Source organism: Falco naumanni, chromosome 9 (genome assembly GCF_017639655.2).
Source record: "Falco naumanni isolate bFalNau1 chromosome 9, bFalNau1.pat, whole genome shotgun sequence".
Lineage (NCBI taxonomy): Eukaryota > Metazoa > Chordata > Aves > Falconiformes > Falconidae > Falco > Falco naumanni.
The window spans coordinates 7,392,592-7,411,976 of NC_054062.1; the positions used below are offsets into that span (position 1 = coordinate 7,392,592).

A 19,385-nucleotide genomic window follows, 5' to 3' on the forward strand; every position below is an offset into this window, starting at 1 on the left:
CCCACAGAGCAGGGTGCTGACCCCGGTGCAGGTCTGGAGGGTGAAGAGGAACTCTAAAAAAACCCAGCAGCAATGCAAGATACTAATCTCTCCTACTCAGCTGTGCACGTGCCCTGAGAGGCGCTTGCAAGACAGGGCTGATGTCACAGGCCTGTGGGGATTTTTGTATTGCTCATCTGCCAACTCATGTCAGGGCTGAGTCTCTGCACTTACCTCAGCCCTCCCCAGAGCCTCACGCTGTTCCTGCTCCAGCCATCATTGATCTCCATTTGGCTGGAAAGGCTCTCAGCCTGCAGGAAGGGCTATGCTGGCCCAGAGCGCCCAGCACTGTAAATTTCAGTCTGGAGTTGGACAGCTTTCAGCAGCTCTCCTAGCAATCCCCTGGGACCCCACTAGGCCAGGACGCAGCCATGGGCTCAGTTAATTCCTGCGCAGCTTTGCAGTAAGGCAGGGCCATCCCTGTGCTGCACAGCCCAGCCCGGGGACACGGCGCAGACGCAGGCACACAGGGTTTGAGTGGAGGACTCGCCCTCGCTGTGCCTCTCTGCCTACCTTAAGTAGGGCCAGAACCCACCTATGTTAGGCCCTATGCAAGCAGCACAAATCAGCAGCAATTCATTTCACAGCCATTCCTCACCACCTGCGCTGCTGCTACAGGAAAAGAAATATACCTGCCCAAATACCACTTCAGCAAAGCAGGCAAATCTCCCCCAGAGGGGCTCCCAAGTGGCTCCTTGGTACCGCTCAGCCTTCCACAGCACACCCAAGCGTGGCAGGGTCTAGAATCACCATCTCTGTAAGGCGGCAGAGTCCCACGCAGCACACACATGTTCACACACACTAGTAGCAAAAAGCATCAGGGGGTCATGGCAGGTAGCCCCAGCAAATGAGCCTCTGCACTGCAGCCTCCCTCTTGTTCAGGCCTGCAAAGGCCTTCCTTCAGCAAGTCCCATCACTGCTCACTTCCCAGCCCCACAGGGCACCCATCTCACCTTCACCAACACCACTGCCTGTCTCCTGAGCACGGGCCAGAACACCAGTAACCCCTGCAGTTGACAGATGCAACCCCTCAGTCCCACACTGACCAGATTAACCCTGCACTACATAAGGATTTGCTCGGACACAGAAAACAAAGAGGCAAAGTATTTGCCATTTTGCAGAAAAGCCCTTGGGGGACAGGATTCGGGAACTGGATCCATCCCTTAACAGCCACAGTGGCATGCTTCAAGGAATGTACAAGCAGCTTCATGTGTGCAGCCCATCCTGCGAATGCTACTTTACCCCCCCTGAAATCACTACTTCTCCTCTGTGCAGCAAAGACTCACCCTGCACCTTCAGTCACCCTCCTCTGCTCCACTGCACCAGACCTTCACGTCACTTTTTCCCCATCTTGACATACCTCCAGTTCAGGAGGAAGGCTCCTTCTCTTCTCCCTGCTCCCTCATCTTTGGCTAAAACAAGGTCTGCTGGGCTCCCCTTAAACAAAGCGTGCTCACCTGTGTCCCCTTTAAAGAAGAACACACACTTCTCATGACACAACATTTTTCAGAAAAACCCACTTCAAAAGGGAGCACAAAATTCCTTTTTTCCCTGCAATCTATTAGCTGCAAATCTTTCTGTATTATATGCAAATTGCCTCACACAGCTGCAACCCTCTCCCCTTCCAGCTGAAAGCCCCATAAGGTTTTGTCATGAGAAGCACAAATTCTCCCCTGCACAGCTGCGTACTGCAGGCTCAGTGCTTGGTGCCCCTGGGGGCTGCACTCCCTGCACACCCTGCCTGCTGCAGACCTCTGACAGGCAACAGTGAGCAGCGAGCTCCCTGCACTCCACGCCAGCACCTCACCCACTCTGTCATCTGCTGCCTCCTGTTTTCATAGGATCACTTAGACTGGGCTCAACCACTTCCCTGGACAGCCTGTTCATTCCAGTGCTTGACCACCCTTTCCGTAAAGAAACTTTTTCCTAATATCCAACCTGAATCTCCCCTGGGGCAACTCGAGACTGTGTCCATGATGTTGGCCTGAACCTTCAGAGCAGCAGGAAAAATACATCACCCTCCACCCTCAGTTCTGGGTGCTGCAGAAGGCAGCGGCAGGCCAGCCTGCTGCACCAGCGCCAAGCCTCGAGGCACAGGGACCAGCGCTCTGTCCTGCCTCCAGAAAGCACCTAAGGCCAGCAGACACTGAGCCGAGGAAACACTAAAATATAGTTAACAGCCAACATGGACAGACTTTGCTACAGTTTTTACTGTAACACAGCAAAAACTAGCACCACCTTTCTGTAGCTAGGGCACAGAAACAGGTAAGAAAGGTAAGGAAAACAGCATTGAAAGAGTCAGGTTGTAAATGAACTGTTCCCAAGGCAACGTGGATCCTGCAACAGCTGCTCTGTTCCACCCCATCAAAGGTATGAGCACAATGGAAGCAGAATACTGATTGTCAGGTAAAAAGGTAATAAAATAACCACTCTTCCAGCAGAGTGCTAATATGCACCAGCAACTCACAACAGGGCGAGCACACAGCAGTGGTTGAAGATGCAAGACTCCCGTTTCCTAACACGTGGATCACTCCAGAATGTAGTTGTTTCAGATGGAGCTGTTATTTCACTGGGATCTGAACACACACAAGCTGGCTGACAGATGAAGTTCCTGCCCCTCAATGCTGTTTCATCACTTTGAATTTATATACCAACAGGAAAACATGACTACTTTCCTGTTGCTCTGATCCATGCTTATAATGCAACACACATAAAATCACTATGAACGCTTCAGATTAATCAAACTCATTAATCCTCATTAGTACAGCAATGCCCTCACTGAATTCTTGGCTGGATAAGGCCCACGAACGAGCACCTGGACATGTTTGGCTAAAAGAACTGGGTTTGTTCAGCCTGGAGACACAAAGGCTAAGAGGCATTTTACTGCTTTCTGTATAGCTTGCTAATGAGGGGACATAGAGAACAGAGACAGGCTCTCCTCAGAAGTGCACAGCATTTGAAAAGAAGGTAACGGGTGCAAGTTCAAACACAGTAAATTTCACTCACTTAGGTGATGGGTTTTCTTACTATGGGATCAGTCAAAGACCAGAACAGGGGTCCAAAGAGGTTGTAGGATCTCCATCCTCAAAGATGTTCAAGACAAGACCCCGAGCATCCTCCTCTGAACAAGGGAGCCGGACTAGAAACCTCCAAAGGTCTCTTCCAACCTGAATTATTCTTTGATTGCGAGTTTAAAACTGTAAGAAAGCTGACACTTCACTGTACTTCAAGCTAACAGACCTCGAGAGAAGTTAAATGTTCATGCAGGCAGAAGTAAGCCCTAACAAAGCACAGTACGATCACCTCACTGCCTGATTCATCACTACGCGAGTGTTATATGCTGGTAAACACCTACATTTTTTCACTTATTAAATTATTATTTTTTCTTCTAACTGCTCTTAACATGCAGCAGTAGCATTAATGAGCACCTCAATATCTGTCAAGTAACTATAAGACAACTTTTCTAGGCGCTCTACTTATCTCCAACATGCTTCACAAATACTAATTTTGCCTTCACGCCCATCCTCCCCCTCACCAACAAGTTGCATAACCCCAATGCTGGGAAGCCACTCACCGACTCATCACCCCGAGTGGGATTCCCACAGGGCAGCTCACTCTGTAACCCACAAATCCAGGAGACTTTCAGCCCTGGCATGAGGGGCACAGAAGCAAAACTCTGGAAAATGGCAAAGGAAAGAAAAAAAGCAACACATGACCGCACTAAGAGCTAGTGATCTGACCCTTCTGCAGGGTCATTTTGGCTTTGTAAACTCACGTGGGGTCAGGGCCCCATCTCCTCAGGTCGTATCAGTTGTCTCCTTCTGCTCAGCTGCTCTGCCGTGGGATGCATCTCCACCAGCTCTGCAAACAGCTACCACGCAACACCTGGGCAAGGCCAGACATCGTTAAAACTCCAGCTACAGCTGTACCTCCCTAGGCCAGAACACATGGACAAAGAATTACTGGCTGCCTCCTCAGCAGAGAACAAAGCAGGGCTCCTGACACTAAGGCAAGTCTTGGTGCTTCAGCGAAGTCAGCAAAACAAGCATCAGGAAAAATATCTACATTCCATGTCTACATTAGCTTGACCAAAGGCAAAACTACACAAGACAACGACACACAACACAGAAAGACCAATGCCCAAGTTTATTTTAAAACGCAGACAGCTGAAATAAGGGAACAAAAGTTAAAGAGTCTCTCTTGTCATCAGCAGATCGACACAAATCCTATTTGTCAGGTCTGTCCCTTGCTGCCAGTCTCTGGGGGAGCTTCCCCGCTTTCTCCCTCTGTGGGCTGTCCCTGAGACCCAGTATCTGCTGAGTTTTCCAGAAGCAGTTCCAAGGCTTCCTCGCCAACCACACGTCTCACCTTCTCCCCTTTGGCTGCCAGGATTTCCTCGATATTCCTTAACAGCGATTCGAAAACCAACAGTGTCACCACAGCAAAGGCTGAACATGAAAGTCAAGCACAGGCTCGCTCTTCCACACTTTGCTCTCAGGATTAACGCCACACAGTGAATCACGCACGAGCATCACCACAGTATTTCTGCATAGTTTGGAAAGCAGATAAAACCACCTAAACCTTATGGGAGTACTTTCATCCATTAGGATCAATAACTTTAGCAATTATGGCTAAACAATAATGTTTAAAGGTATGTCAGGGAGCTAGAAATCATTGAAATTCAGCAGCAATGAGCCTACACGTTTGAAATGCTTAGGGAAACCTGGCAGTGGCCCGATAAAGCCTGAGGAAGAAGAGAAGAACCACACACAGCAATTCACCTGCTGGCACCAACATGGATACCTGTGTATCACACAGCTGCTGCTGCAGCTTTGCACCATTTATTTCAGCCGTAGGTAGCAACAGTCAAATTAGAGATTAAAAAACTCACTTTGCGTGATTTAAGAAAGTGGATGAAACAGAACGATACTCAACAAAAACTTTGGTCTTCTCTGAACCATGCTTTGAAAGCATTAAAAAAAAGAATGTACCAGCTGAGCAGCCCTTTCCCTGGCTGGAGGAGAGTGTGGCTGGCACACCTACCTCTTTCCTTCCAGGTCGGAGAACCATCCCAGGTTATCCGCTATGACGTGGTGGTTCCCGCAGCCGGGACACTTCACGATCACCACCCCGTTATGGTAGGCCAGCTTGGAAATCGTCTTTGTTGACCGGGTCTGGCAGACCTACAAAACAAACAAAATGGGCTTCGTGACCACAGGAACCACAACTTCTTGACTTTTTGAGACAAAAAAACATTTTATTTACCTGATGAAAAGGTGTCTTTCCCCCTCCCTCATCTCTAGTTATTACAAGGGGGCTGGATCGTAGGGTCAGGGAAGCGTTTCGGTTGGAAAAGGCCTCAGACCCCGCCAACCCCGGCCCAGGCCGCCCCCTCCGCGCCGCCCCGGCGGGGGTGACACTCCTCCGCGCCGGCAGCCGGGGCCAGCGCCTGCCCGCCCGTTCCCTGAGGGAGCCTCTCCCAACATCCCGCCTGGAACTAGCACCCAGGTCGCGCCACGGCAGCCTCGGGCCCGGGCAGCCGGCCCGCCGCCCCCAGCCAGGCCCCCTCTCCGGGAGGGCCCTTTACCTCAGCCCGGCCCCCCCGCCCACCTTGCAGGTGTACACCAGGCAGTACTGCGCGGCCCGCGGCCGCCCCGCCCCGGCGGAGCTGCAGGCCAGGCGGCGGGGCAGCGGGGCGGACGGGGGGCGGTGGGGCCTCCATGGCGGCGGGGCGCGGAGCAGGGCCCCTACCACCGCCCGCGCCGCCCGCTGCATGGCGCTGGCGCAGGCGCGACAGGGACGGGCACTGAGGCGGCGGCCGCCATGCCGGGGGCGGGCACTGAGGGGGCGGGCACTGAGGCGGCGGCCGCCATGCCGGGGGCGGGCACTGAGGGGGCGGGCACTGAGGCGGCGGCCGCCATGCCGGGGGCGGGCACTGAAGGGGCGGGCACTGAGGCGGCGGCCGCCATGCCGAGGGCGGGCAGCCACCAATTCGAGGGCGGCCCCGGGCCCCGCCAGCCCCCCGCTGGAGCACGGCTGCCCCCGGGCCCAAGGGGACCCGCCTTGAAGCAACGAGCAGCCCACCCGCGGGCAGGGAGCGAATATTTAATCCCGTTTATTTTATTTACGCATCTCCAGCCTCACTGCTTTTCTCAGAGAGCGACAGACGCACGGACAGCAGAGCTGAAAAATACCATCCCATTACAAACGCTGACTATCATAACTGGTTGTTTAGATGCTTTCAAATGAAAGAGGCCCTTGAGAGAGCCATGCCGAGGGAGCTGGGCTCCCAACCCTCAGGAGCCCTCGGTGTCGGTGTTGTCGCTGCCGGTGGTGTTCTCCCAGTCTGCCTCGTGGTGTCGGTCCTTCGGGACCCTCCGCATTGCTCTCTTTCTGAAAACAAGACTAGACGTTTCAGTTTTAGAAGGTGTTTTCTGCAAACAAGTGGCATTGGGGAGCTCACGGGGGGAGGTTTAGTGCGTATCAACCCGTTTAGTGTTTAATTAACATGACGGTTTGCCCACACACCCAACACCACTGTGAGTACCAGCAAGCACAAGGTAAAGAGAATTGCCCCAGACTGATGTAGATATTCTTACATTCCCTGAAGTGTGGTGTGTTGATGTTCAGTTGAAGAAGCCAAGAAATTCTACCCAAAGTCCTTTCTTTAACAAAAACATTGTCAACAGTCTAAAAGAGTAGTTTACTGCGCCATTAGGAGCACTTCTACCCAATTCTAGAACTAAGGTCCCTATTTCGCAAGGGTTTCATTAGCTTCAGGCTCCACAAAGGTGCTGATCTGTGAAGACACCAGGCATTAGGAGAGGCCTTCAAACAAGTATCAAGGGTGGAAATCAGCTCCCATTCACAGTTGTGGGAGCCTGATCTTGAATATCAGCAGTGTGGCAGACAGGCAGCGAATGTCAGATTTCACTCACAGGGGAGAAATCTATCAAACCTATTAAACTAGCAGATCTTTGGAGTGCCCTCCACTCCCTGCTGTGGAAGGGAGTGCAAGGTCCGGAGCAAATGCAATCATTGCTATCTTGGCTACCTCTAGCACTAAAAGAGTCTCAACCAGTTCAGCATGAGACTCTGAAGAGAAGATCTGTAATGAATTTGTGCCCTCCATGAATCAAACCTGGGGGCTGGGGATGGACAGAAAAGAGGAAATACATACAACAAGCTAATCAGTTAGATTACATGGGTATCTCTGAATTAGTCCTGCTTACTGAAGTCCAGACCTTCGGTAACGCTCAAAGCAGTCCTTCATCCTCCTCCGCTCCTTTTCTGCCAGTTCCTCGTTGGCTAAGCCACACTCCTTGAACTGCAAAAAAAATCAAACAAATATTAGCACCAGGTAGTGAAACCTGTTTGCAAAGGTGGCCGGTTTGGGGGCTGATGTACTGCATCTAGCCTCTGCATAGTGAGATACTGCACCCTACCCAGCGAAGCTTGGTCACTTCTCCTCTCTGACTTGTTTGCGCAATGAATCATTTTACATTTACGTGAAAGAGAAAAAAAGAATGGCAGCCTATGCTTTCAGATAACCAAGAACAGCTGTTCACTACCAAAACCCTCCTCCAGGAAAGCAGTCTACTGCACAGAGCTGGCTTCCTACATCTGCTTGGGCCTACAGACTGAAAAAAGCGAGTTCATTTCTGGGCTGCCCAATATCGTGTGTGCAGGATGGTAACACATACTGTTTCGCATATTCTTACCATCTTTATTCCCTCCCATTTGTAAATCTGGGATTGTTTCCTGTACCAACAGTAATACTGCAGACAATTAAACTGGAGACCATCCATACCCAGAGATTAAGGCTAGAAAGTAATTAGAAGTTTCTAGGCACAGATGGAGAAATAATCACTGTAAGTGTTCTGCTGTTCAGAGCTCACCCTTTTTGGAGGGTGAATTTTGCAAAAAGTGCTTAGATTTTGGAAAAGCAGTAGCTGGTTACATGCTTCTCAAACCTGGTAAATCCGTCATTAAGAAGAACATTAAAGATCACAAACCCAGCCATAGTAAAGAAGAGCTCACAAAGATTCTCTTACACTTGGTGACTTTGGAGGCAGACTGCTCTCTCGAGTGCTAAATTGCTGGTCTTGTCCTTCAGGGAAATCTTCTAAAAGAAGGAAAAAATCACTGCTTTAGTCATAGATGCCATTGCGAAGTAACTTCTCCCTCCACCAGTTCATCAAACAGCAATAGCTGTAACGTAACAGCTGCCCAGCACTACACAGAGTTAACAGCAGAACTGAAACCAAGCCTCAAAATGTTCAGGATTCAGTCCTGTGATCAATGCAAGAGTTACTTCTCATTTTACTTGAACCCTGTATCTTGCTTATGATGACAGAGTTCCTCATCAGAAAGAGACAGCAGCTTTCCAGTTTCTGCTTATGCAGGAGCAAAATGAACCTTTGCAAAGTAGCACCTCTGCTTAGCGTCATTTTAAAAAATAATCATGTTAAGAGTTCACCACAAGAAATCACGTTTATCATTATTTTAACCACAATTCATCCCTGTTCCCCAGCAACTAAGCTGTGCGTACCAAGGCACTTCACACATTTTAGTAAAAATCAATATGTAGTGATCAGGTAACGTGACACACGGTTTTGAACTGACTGAGGTAGAATAATGACAGGCTTTTTGGATCAGTGTTGTTCAGTTTTTGTGAAAAATCTCCCATCTCAAAGAACAAAAAGATCATTTGGATCTTCCAGGAGATCAAAACAGATTATTTTTTTTTTCTACTGTGCTGGTTTACTTCCTTTCTCAACATGTTTTGAAAGAGAATTTCAAGTTCTTGGAGGAGCCTATCAATTCCTTTCCACACTGCTGAGTCATTTCCACTGGGGATGCCACAGAAACAGAACCAGTGACAGCATTAACTACATGGTTCTGCTTTGGTGAAAACAGCCTGCAACATAAAAGGGAAGAGGGGAGGGAAAAATCCCTGGAGAAAGCCACATGGTCTAGCTGAAGTGGAAGGATGTTTTTTCCTGTTCTCAGCTCTGCCACAAATGCAAAAGGAGTTGGAGGAAAAAAGGCACCCAGGAGCTATTTCTCAAATGTACCACGTGACTTTTCCTGTACAAATTCAGTAGACAAGATTACCTCAAAAAAAAACAAAAAACAAAAAAACACAAACAAACAAAAAAAAATCCAAACTACTCAAGGTCCTAGGATGGTCTAACGACATCACTTTTCCCAGGTCATTCAGCCATATGAAAGACCCTTTCAGAGACCATGCAGTAAAAAAAACAGTCTGTGGAGCTTTTTACCTCAAAAGGGCTTTCAAGCATTCACTGTTCCCAGCATGTGGGGACATGTTTTCCTTTTTATAGGTAATGAAGGTGGTGGTATGGCAGAATGCCTTGATGTATGGGTACCTGTTCTGGGTCACCCCAAAGAGGTCTTACTCAGAGTGCCAAGCACACCCCACCGAGAAACACCTCTCACAAACTGAGTCCCCAGTCAGACTACCTATTATTCTCTAAAAACAAAACCCAGGAATGTATTTTCCTGCCTCTTTGAAACACTGGACCATGCTCTCAAGAACTCTACTCTGTTTTCCCAGGAAAAGCCTTACTTTTAGTCGGCTGTGTATCTTCATCTAGATGACCATGAAGAGTAAGCTATGGGACAGAAACAAAGCAAGAACATGAGAACCATCCCTTATCCTGCCTCACACAGTAGCTAGGCACAGATGGAGGAATGTAAGGAACAGGACATGTAGAACCGACCTTTCCCTAGTTCACCTTGCTGTCAGCAAAACAGCAGACTGAACCAGAAGTTACAGATCTGATGGATTTATCCTCCATTAACAGATCCAGCTCCTTTGGCCTCATTTATACTTTTTGCTTCTAGACAATGTGACAATCGCTTCCACACTAAAGTTATAAACCAAGTTGTCCTGGTTTCAGCTGGGATAGAATTAATTTTCTTCTTAGTAGCTGCTGCAGCGCTACATTTTGGATTTGATGTGAGAACAATGTTAATAACACACTGACGTTTTTAGTTATTGCTAGGTAATGTTTATAGGAAGTCAAGGACTTCTCACTGTCTCAGGCCCTGCCAGTCAGAAGGGTGGAAAGGCACAAGAAATTGGGAGGCAACGCGGCCAAGGCAGCTGACCTGAACTGGCCAAAGAGGTATTCCATACCATAGGACGTCAAGCTCAGTATAGAAAATAGGGGGGGTTGGCCAGGCCCTGCTGATCACTGCTGGGCGACTGGCTGGCCATCAGTCAGCAGGTGGTGAGCAACTGTACTGCGCATCACTTACTTTCTTTTCTCCCTTCCCTTTGGATTTGTTCTTCTCCCCTTCTCCCTCCTTTTAATTATAATTGTTATAATTACTGCTACTTTCATTTTGTTTCAATTATTGAATTGTTCTTATCTCGACCCTCAAGTCTGATACTCCTTCCCAATTCTCCTCCCCATCCCTTTGTGGGGCGGGGGGAGTGAGTGAGTGGCTACGTGGTACTTAAATTACAGGCTGGGGTTAAGCCATGACAGAAGTGAAAACTCTTTACTACCAACATCCCCTGAGTAAGATTTATTTTTGCCTGTTCTCCCACAAGAGAGACAATTAGAAGCAACTCAAAATAATTCAATTCCCCTGATATGCTTAGACTCAACAAATCTCGCTGACTAATGCCATAACTGGGTCCTACACTTAGAAATCTCAAGACACAAGCAGATTCTGTCACTGGTCTGTTTTGCTGCCTCTGGACTTTCTGATTATCACTGAAATGAGCCTGAGCCATGGACTGAAAACTGCTGTTACTTGGGGAACTGAGCACAAGTGAGGAATTTGAAACCATCCCAGAAGAAAGTAAAAGGTAAACAAGGCACCCTACTCACTTCCTGGGAATCTCTGGAGGAGGTATCATCCAGGTCAGAGGTCTGAAATGAAATCAGTATAAATTAGTCATTTCTCATAAGCAAGGAATTGGCAGTAAGGGAGTACACCGGACACTAAAAGCTCCAGAAAACATAGAAGTGTGGAATTCCTCCCTCTGACACTGCTGTCTAACCACTTGGAGAAAGTACACAAGATGCCACACTAATTAAAAACCCCTTTATACCTAATTTACTTCCAGAAACTTTAGCACCCCTACGCTCCTAATTTCATCCAAATGGCTCTTACACAGTCTCTAAATAAGAGTTCGCTCTCTGGCAGCTGAGGATCCCCTCATCACCTTTGGATGTGCTCCAAACACGAACAGAAGGCCTCAGCTTGCATCAGCCCAGCTTATCCCTGCCTGGAACTAGGGTGCGGTAATAGGGACTGTCATCTTTCATTTCTCTCAACTCAGAACTTGCACGGAAATGGTTATCCATGCAGTTGGCCACTGCCTGCTGAATTTAAACAGCCACACTCTGGCCCCACGCTCAGCTTCCCAACCCATCAGACAGATGACAACCCCACAGGCATACCGGTGTGGGTAGCTCCAGCTGCAACCTTTTCAGCTTGGCTTCAGTAGCCAGTAACTGACTCTCCTTTTGGAAAAGCTGCAGTTGCATTTCATCACATCGCTCCCCCAGCTCCCGAACCTGCTTGCGGTAAGCGTCCCTCTCGACCAGGTTCTTGGAGTACTGCATATAGAACTGTTCTCGAGTCAGGAGTGCCTGGTGTAAGGGATAACACGTGCCACAGCATGTCACACAACAATACATTCAGTGTTACAGCATCTGCCCACTTCAAGCAGCAAAGCAAGGATTAACAGCAGCTCCAAGAGGAATGTTTTATCACCTGGTCTCTTTCTGAAGCCACTTCCTCCATTTGCTGCAAGACAGCTTCAATCCGTTTTTTATACATCTGGGAGTCCTTCCTCAGAGACACACACTGTAGTTCAAGCATCTCTTTTTCCTCTGCATACTGTTGAGACAAGGTCAAAACCACCCTGCTTGTGGGCAGAATCTGAGCTAGACTCTCACCACTTCTGCTCTGTGCCACAGATTGCTATAGCCAGACCTCCATGGAACGTCAAAGTTCTGCCAGACTGTCCAGCTGGAGCCAGGCCAACCAGAAGGTCGGTCAACATGACTAGGAGGACTGCTAACATGATGGATTTACATTTATCTGAGCTGCCAATCATGAAAAAAGCTCCCATCACCCTCCAGGCTGAGGCAGGAACTGTTAATTAACAAAGGCATTAACAGGTAACAGTTAATGCCACAGACACAGAATGCTGAAATATTATAGTCTGTTGAGAAAAGGCACTCTAACACAGTTATACTAGAGTAGGGCCAGTGAGGATTGCTGCTGAGCAGCCCCTCTGCATCACAGGCAAGACACTGCAGGTGCTTCGTCTGCCTGTCTTACCCACTGACCCTCAGCAGTAATCTGTACTGCATCACGCACTTTGTCTTGGAGCACCTCAGCTCGCCGCAGCTCCTTGCGAAGGCTGTAAATGGTGTTCATCAGCTCCCGGCGTTCTTCTAGTATCTGGCTACAGTCATTCTCCAGAGTGTCCTTGGAGAGGCTGTTCTCCAGATTCTGTTCCCTGGCAACCTGCTGGACAAACAAACAAACTGAGATACAGCAACCATCTAACTTCATATTACCTCTCTCCCTACGATCCTAAGTACTCTGACTTGGCAGAACAAGGCCACAGCCAACCCACACAATCTTCAGCGCAGCTCCATCACTGCCCTGGCTGCTACAAATAATCCCTTCTTGGGAGTCCATATTCAACAACCCCTGCCAACCTGGAGAGTGTTCTCCAGCTCCTGATTCTTGGCCAAGAGCAACTCCTTCTCCTGCTGGATCTCCCACATCACCTCATGGCTTGGACGCTGCTCTATGGCGTGCTTCAGTTTCATCGTGTGCTTACGCTCCAGTTTGCAGTCATCCTCAGCCTTCATGAGGCTGTGCTTCAAGTGATCGATCTACAAGAAGGTTCAGAGCTCATCAGTAACAAGGAGAAAACTGACTTGCAAAACCAGTTCTCACTCCATTTCCCAGACAAACATGAGGCAAGCTTCTCCCTAGCTGTTTCCCTTGGGAAGTTTGGTGCTCCAGGGACCACAGTCCCACTGTGCGCTAACAGATACAACATGATGTTCCTGTACTGCCTGGGTGAGAGAGGACAGTCTTGAATGAGGGAAAGACCTAATTCTTCACAGTAAAAGTTGTCATACATGGACCTACAGGGCTGAGCTAGGGACCACCAAGGCATGCCACCTGCTAGAGAATATGCACAGTACTTTATGCTGGACTGGTCCAGACCATCCTGAGGAAGGATAGGTCTGGTGCACAGCACAGCCTTCCAGGGATCAGTTCAGATGGGGAAAAAAAAGAGGTGACCCTTGAGAAAAGGGTGACTGACCTCTAGGATCAAGTCCCGGTTCTTCATGAGGGCAGCGCTCTTCTCCTCGCTCTGTTTGGCATAGCACATCGCCAGGTTGTAGTTCTCATCCTTGCACTTCCGCAGCTCCTTGCTCAGGCTGTCCCTCTCCTCCTTCATCTTCTGTGCCCGCTCCTGATGTTTGCGGAGCAGGCTGTCCCTCACCCACATCTCCCTGATCGTGTTCTCTTTGGCGTGCAGCCACATGGTGAGCTCCTGGGCCTTCCGCCGCTCCTCCTGCACGGTGCTCTGCAGCTTCATGATCTCGTTCATCAGCAGCTGGCTCAGGCCAGATTCCCCAGCACTGTCTGTGTGGTGGGCAGGCGTCAGCCACGGCTGCCCTGCCTGTTCCCCAGGCACACACAGAGCACAGGTTCCCACCTATCCCTTCAGCCTGGGATCATCACATGCCACCAACAAGCATGCAAACCCTGCAGGCATGTGTGACCAAATTATCTCCGCAGTTTCCCCCCTGTTCTGTGCCAGTCTACACCACAGTGTCACTGACAGAACAGGCAGAAGAACTGATCCTTCTGCTTCCTCCTCCACCCTCCCAGATCCAGCCTGTGACACCAGACAGCAGAGCCATTCTTGCCAGAACCCTTCCGAAGCACATGGAGCAAGCCAGGGAAGGCCCCTGACTGCTCAGCAAAGTTGGGGAGAGGCAAAAGTGCAGGTGAATCCCCGCTTAATTTGCACCGCAACACCAAATGAAGAGCTGTTTTTCAGAACACAAACGTTACCTATAATCATAGAGAAAACCCTGCTGGGCTCCTTGCCAGTTATCTTCTTATACAGTTGTGGATAATAAAGCTCAAGACTCTCCAGAAATGCCTCAAAGCCCTTGTGTCCTGTTCGCTGAAGAATGTCCAGAAGAACACCTGAAATAATAGAAACAGGATATTCTATTCATTTATTTATCTCTCTACCTATTTCTAACAAAAGAAAAAATTGCTCCGCTTTCTCCACATGCAGATTACAGCCCCTGGGATCAAATCCCCCAGTCAATTCCCCAGTAACTATATATAAGTATTTAAACTGTGAAAGAACAGTTAAAATTTAAACGTTATACCTCACTCCTACTATAGTAGAGTGCAAAAAGTAGATCTCAGAAGAGCACTTTGTCTTATCCTGCTGATAATTACAGAAAAGGTAAGTTAAAGCACCACAAGAGTTTCCGCAGCTCAAGGCTTCGCTTCTGAATACCAGAGGCAAATATGGGAAAAAAGGATGACTGGCATAAGAATGCTGCACATAACTAGAGAGGTCGCAGGGACAAGCCTAGGAAACCCTGGACTAGCAACACTTTGAGCTCAGTTCCCTACTTTGTCTAGAAATATGCCATACCAAATCAAGCCCAAGGTACTTCTTGTCTGTGTTCTACAGTTCCCCAATCTGGAAAACAGGGAAAATTTTTTTTTCAGTGACCCTCAGTAATTTATTAATAAAAGTTAATCCAATTCAAAAGATAGACTAATAGCATAATGAATTCTGTCATTCTCTCTGGTTGGAACAAGACCAAAACAGTATAGAACAGTCACGAAGAATTTACTTAATGTGTAGCCAGCGTTTCCTCAAACATTAGAAGATAGGAACGAGGGACAATACATGATGAATTAATCTTGGAAATCTCCCTCTGCAAAATTGTTACACAAGAATAGCCTTGTGGGTCAAACCCAAGCAACCTCCTCCCTTACGCTAATCTAGAGATCCAGGCGCCATAAGGCTGCGCACCCTCTGTGCTCCCATCACCCTCACCCAGCTCAGGAACGCATCGATAGAGCTACCTCCATTCCTCCTCTCCCCACAATGACGTGCTGGGGATGGCGAAGGGGCTGCACAGCAGTGCCTACAACACTTGTGTCTAAGCACAGGCAGACGGTAACCTAGAAGCAACGTGTTTTCAGGCCCAGTCATTAGCACTCCGTTCCAATTTGCTCCCAAGAGCCGACAGAACATGGGAGCATCTGCGGGGCCAAAGGCTGCACTTCACCCACCTGCCTTCCGCTTGCGCATGACCAGGCTCGGGTCGTTAAGGACTTGTTCCTCATCGTCATGGCTGATCACTTTGCACTGGCGGAGGTAGGGTGTTATACGGGAAGGATCTATCACAGAGATCAGCTTCACTCGGAAGTTCTCCAGGTTATTCCAACACGTCTCATCATTATCTTCTTCCAACATGCTGGTGAGCGAGAAGTATCAGTGAGCTGTGTTGCCCTGTCTTGAAAAACAAAAATAGAAAACAAACAAGCAGACTTTAAGCCTTCTAGAGTAGTGGAAAAGCATCTTAGATACAGGAACACATTTCCCATGTGGTCTTTAACTCACTGCTTGCAAATCACCTGCAGAACACGGTGACACACTACAGTCATACCTGAAAGAACAGGGCAGTCCCAGACTGGAGATGTCAGCAGCTGCGAGCCTAGCACCAATGCTGCTGACACATACACGAAGGAGAGCTAGTGTGAAATTCTGAGAAAACCAAAGTCACCAAAGCTTGATCATCTCCCTCCAAGCAGATGAACATCTCCCAGAACTCGCTGCAAGAAGAAAGTGAAACTATTTAGCAACAGGTCTATTGGCAAGAGACAAGTCATCAAGAGCCCCACAAACAGATGAAAATCAGCTAACTCGATATTCCCAACAACATACCCCAAGAACATGCTGTCAAATCTCACTGACTTCACCAAGGGTTCTCCAGATGCTCAGCTATGCTTAGAATTAAGTCTTTAATCCCCACTAACTATACAAAAACAGTGGAACACAAAGCAGGATAAGCTGATGGCAAACTGCAACTTTCCAATTTGAAGCTAACCACCCTCTGAAGAAGTGAAAATTTGTTTACAACTCTCCTAATTGCCTGTTGCCTCTGCTTTATGAACAGCTCACACTTTTCCACCTCCCAACATTTCAGAGATCCCTGTGTTCCTGTCTCACTACACAGTCACTAAATCCAACACTCACAAAAGGCTCTGTCAAAACTCCCAATGGCAACAGCCTTACCTGTGTTCAGCTGTAATCACAAAAGCTGTTTTTCAGCGTGCTGTACTTCAGCCATGTGCAAAGGGGCACACAAAGCTGTATAGGTTTTTCACTGTGAAAACAGAGGCACAAATCATGCACCAGGAAACCACAAGATCAGCCACCCCTCACAGATCCCACCTGCCTCTCACAGATCCTCTCACGATCTCACAGATCCCACTTGCACTGCTTCAGCAGTTCAGGCTCACAACCCCACCTGTGTGGCTAACACACAGACACACCAAGAGCCTGCGGAAGCATTCCCATTGATGAAGTGTTTCTGGGTGTTCGGTGGGAGCCTGCTGCAGTGCTCCGCTACAGCAGCTATACTCTGAGGCTGTTAGATACTTGCTTCCCAACAAGGGCCTGCTATTAACCGCAGGGTCAGAAAAACTACTTTTCAGCCTGGAAGCGTGCAGGTAAACAGATGCAGAAAACCCAAATGCTTCTATACCCAGGCTTCTTTGCCTTTTGAATACGAAAGTGGCATTATTTTTATTTCTTTGCCCCTTCGTGGTCAGACTGTTCCATAATGAGTACCTTCTGAAATCCCAATCATTAATTCCCATCCTTCTATCACATGTATGAGTTGACTGCAGTAGCCACTATCATTTCCAGTGGCTCAGGAAGGCTGCCAGAAACCTCAGAATTCACATTTTTAGCCATCCTGTTTAGGGGCAGGGAGAGTGGGAACAGAGTTCTGACCATCAGCAGCTACACAGGGGCTGGGATTTCACACATGTCTTGCTGTGTTTCTCTCCCAGGTCATCTCAAACCTTCACTGTTTTTCTGCTCCAGCACAGAGAAAGATTCCAAACATCCTCAGCACTAGTGTTACACATTACATTGTCAGTTAACTTTTAATAAGCCGGACTGACATAAAAGTAATCATTACTTATCATAGAGAAAATACTCTGCCTGACATCAAACCAGCCCCATCAGCTTACAAGAAATGCACTCCCCTGTTGATAAACACCACACCTTATCTCAGAGCTGCAAAATACTTCTTTTTTTCCCATTAATATAAAGCATTCTGCATTACATGGACCAACCTGAGCCTGTGCAGTCAAAAGCCTCCTTGTTTCCTCTCCTGGTCTAGCAAAACTCATCTGTGTCCCGTCTCTGAGAAGACTTGTCTTGGATGCAGCCTCCCTTTATATTCTGACTAGAGCAATGATCATTCCAGGAGCAAAACTGGTTTTGAGAAAAGAGAAAAGGGGAAACTACTCAGCTATACTCTGAGACAGGAAAGGGAAGGGAAGAAAACCCAGAAAGGATTAAAAAAATAAAAGGGGAAGCCAGAATAAGTGATGGGGGATGAGACAAACGCAAGTCACATTGCCAGCCAGTAGCATTACATATAGTGATTTGTTTTTCACTTTGTACCACTGAAGTACCAGCTAGGGTTCAGAAAGTTTCTTTGTGTAGTGGTCAGAAAGACTAAGAAGAGTGAAGGTCAGAGGCATAGGTATGTCCAACTGATTTCAGGGGACAAAAGCCACACAGAAGAAAAAGGCTCTTCAAATGGCCTTTCAGCCATTAACATCTTTACACAAGAAAGCAGGTGGCAGCAAGAACTCTATTGGTTTAGAGTTCAGCTGAAAAGGATGATTTCTATAACGATGCCTCTAATTTTGGATGTCCTTAAGCTTCAAGCATGATTATGACAATTCAGTATTTTGAAGGAAAAGGAGTCAAGTCTTGGCAAGGCAAGGAACATAACCCACGATTCTCAAATTACAGGCTGTGGCTCTAACAGTAATTAAAGAAGCAGCACAGCAAGCAGCATTGTAATGATGTTAAGCATCAACATCATACCTTTGACTGCCTCCCCACCTTCCCACAGTCCTAGAACTGTAGCTGCAACAAGAACTCACTAACAGTCTGTTTTAAAAGTCTTGAGAACATACACGCTCTGATACCATGGCAGCATGACACATTTTCCTATTAGCTTCCCACTCTACTCTTTGTTCTGCTTTCTAAGTTTTGGAGAGTTTCTTCATGTTATCATTAGGAGTGGGGCAAAGATGCTCAGATTCTTTAAGCCTGTGCTTCTTGTTAGGCATTAAATTAGCTTTACACTAAAAAAAGATGCAGTACCTCTATTAGCTGTGCCCTTGCTAAAGGTAATCAGAATGTCTGCTAATTGACCAATCTAGCCTCAGGGGTTTTTGTTCTATGGTAAAAGATCAGTTTAATCCTGAAAAAGAACAAAGACAGCTATACAAAGTTTTTCCACAAGCAGTAAGATTACAGGGGCATCTCTTGAGCAGCACTTGCAAAGGACAACAATCATTCAGAGCGCAGATCACGTTTACTACCAATGCCTCACAGTAACAGCCTTGTGGTGAATCACACACAGAACTGTATGGCACAGCTTCTGCCACACCTGGATTTCTTGGAAAAATGTTATCTATGCTGGCTTATGGAAAACAGAGTACACTGAAAGAGGAAAGCCACTTCAAAATCATTCCCTTTGCTCCGTAATGTCTTGACACCGAATTACAGTAACATTGGTACCCACTATCTCCCTGACCCCAGCTCTGCCTAACAAGAACTCTTCTTGCCCTCACAGAAGAGCTGCAACTCACAGCGCTCTTAACTCACCGCTACACTCGGGAAGCTTAGCCAGTGCAGTGGAGTGAAGCTTTCTGCAGCACTTTCCCACTAGATTTTATCAGCTTTGACTCAGCTAGCCTTGCACCTCTCTAAGACAGAAATTGCTGTTTTATGAATGAAGAAACAAGTTTTTAAGTGATTTCCCAACGTCTCTATGGGGCAGGCTGTGGAAGAATCAAGAAAGACTCCAAGCCTAATTCACTCCTGCAGTTTTAGCCACATGCATATTCATTTGCCACATTCTCCCTGGTTTTCATGCAGCTTGCAAACTTCATTTTTCTCATTAGCAATCACATTCATACACACATTATTAAAAGCACTATTTACCGGAAAAAAACACACAGAATAC

The 19,385-nt window shown here is 47.7% G+C and overlaps 2 protein-coding genes across 12 annotated transcripts; both read right to left on the bottom strand.

Annotated features, from left to right (window-relative positions):
* Positions 1-4,166: 4,166 nt before the first annotated feature.
* DNLZ (DNL-type zinc finger) lies at positions 4,167-5,829 on the bottom strand. Its single transcript, XM_040606429.1, has 3 exons — positions 5,650-5,829; positions 5,083-5,222; positions 4,167-4,444 (listed from the first exon to the last, which is right to left on the bottom strand). Exons 1-3 carry the CDS (start codon positions 5,812-5,814, stop codon positions 4,273-4,275), a joined length of 477 nt encoding a protein of 158 aa, XP_040462363.1. The 5' UTR covers positions 5,815-5,829; the 3' UTR covers positions 4,167-4,272.
* A 310-nt stretch (positions 5,830-6,139) lies between these two features.
* On the bottom strand, positions 6,140-17,678 carry CARD9 (caspase recruitment domain family member 9). Of its 11 annotated transcripts, XM_040606419.1 has the most exons (15): positions 17,470-17,676; positions 16,400-16,490; positions 15,771-15,936; positions 15,394-15,617; positions 14,140-14,277; positions 13,379-13,704; positions 12,759-12,938; positions 12,412-12,564; positions 11,800-11,925; positions 11,484-11,675; positions 10,908-10,949; positions 9,632-9,677; positions 8,094-8,164; positions 7,272-7,366; positions 6,140-6,444 (listed from the first exon to the last, which is right to left on the bottom strand). In XM_040606419.1, the coding sequence occupies exons 4-15, from the start codon at positions 15,575-15,577 to the stop codon at positions 6,336-6,338; spliced, it is 1,662 nt and encodes a 553-aa protein (XP_040462353.1). In that variant the 5' UTR covers positions 15,578-15,617; positions 15,771-15,936; positions 16,400-16,490; positions 17,470-17,676; the 3' UTR covers positions 6,140-6,335. The 11 variants fall into 11 exon arrangements, 10 of the variants coding, with proteins under 10 accessions (XP_040462353.1, XP_040462358.1, XP_040462352.1 ...); XM_040606424.1 differs by lacking the exon at positions 16,400-16,490 and having other exon boundaries at positions 12,427-12,564; positions 17,470-17,678; XM_040606418.1 differs by lacking the exon at positions 16,400-16,490.
* Positions 17,679-19,385: the final 1,707 nt, after the last annotated feature.

Bases quoted from the DNA above. Each gene is read 5' to 3' on its own strand.
- DNLZ (XM_040606429.1), bottom strand. From the start codon at position 5,814: ATGCAGCGGGCGGCGCGGGCGGTGGTAGGGGCCCTGCTCCGCGCCCCG. The intron at 5,223-5,649 runs GTGGGCGGGGGG...TTTGTTTTGTAG, and splicing joins GCCTGGTGTACACCTGCAAG to GTCTGCCAGACCCGGTCAAC. The intron at 4,445-5,082 runs GTAGGTGTGCCA...ATCGCTGTTAAG, and splicing joins TCCGACCTGGAAGGAAAGAG to GAATATCGAGGAAATCCTGG.
- CARD9 (XM_040606420.1), bottom strand. From the start codon at position 15,577: ATGTTGGAAGAAGATAATGATGAGACGTGTTGGAATAACCTGGAGAAC. The intron at 12,565-12,758 runs GTTGGCAGGGGT...TTGTTTGTCCAG, and splicing joins AGCTGGAGAACACTCTCCAG to CAGGTTGCCAGGGAACAGAA. The intron at 11,926-12,411 runs GTGCGTGATGCA...TTGTCTCAACAG, and splicing joins CTGAGGTGCTCCAAGACAAA to TATGCAGAGGAAAAAGAGAT.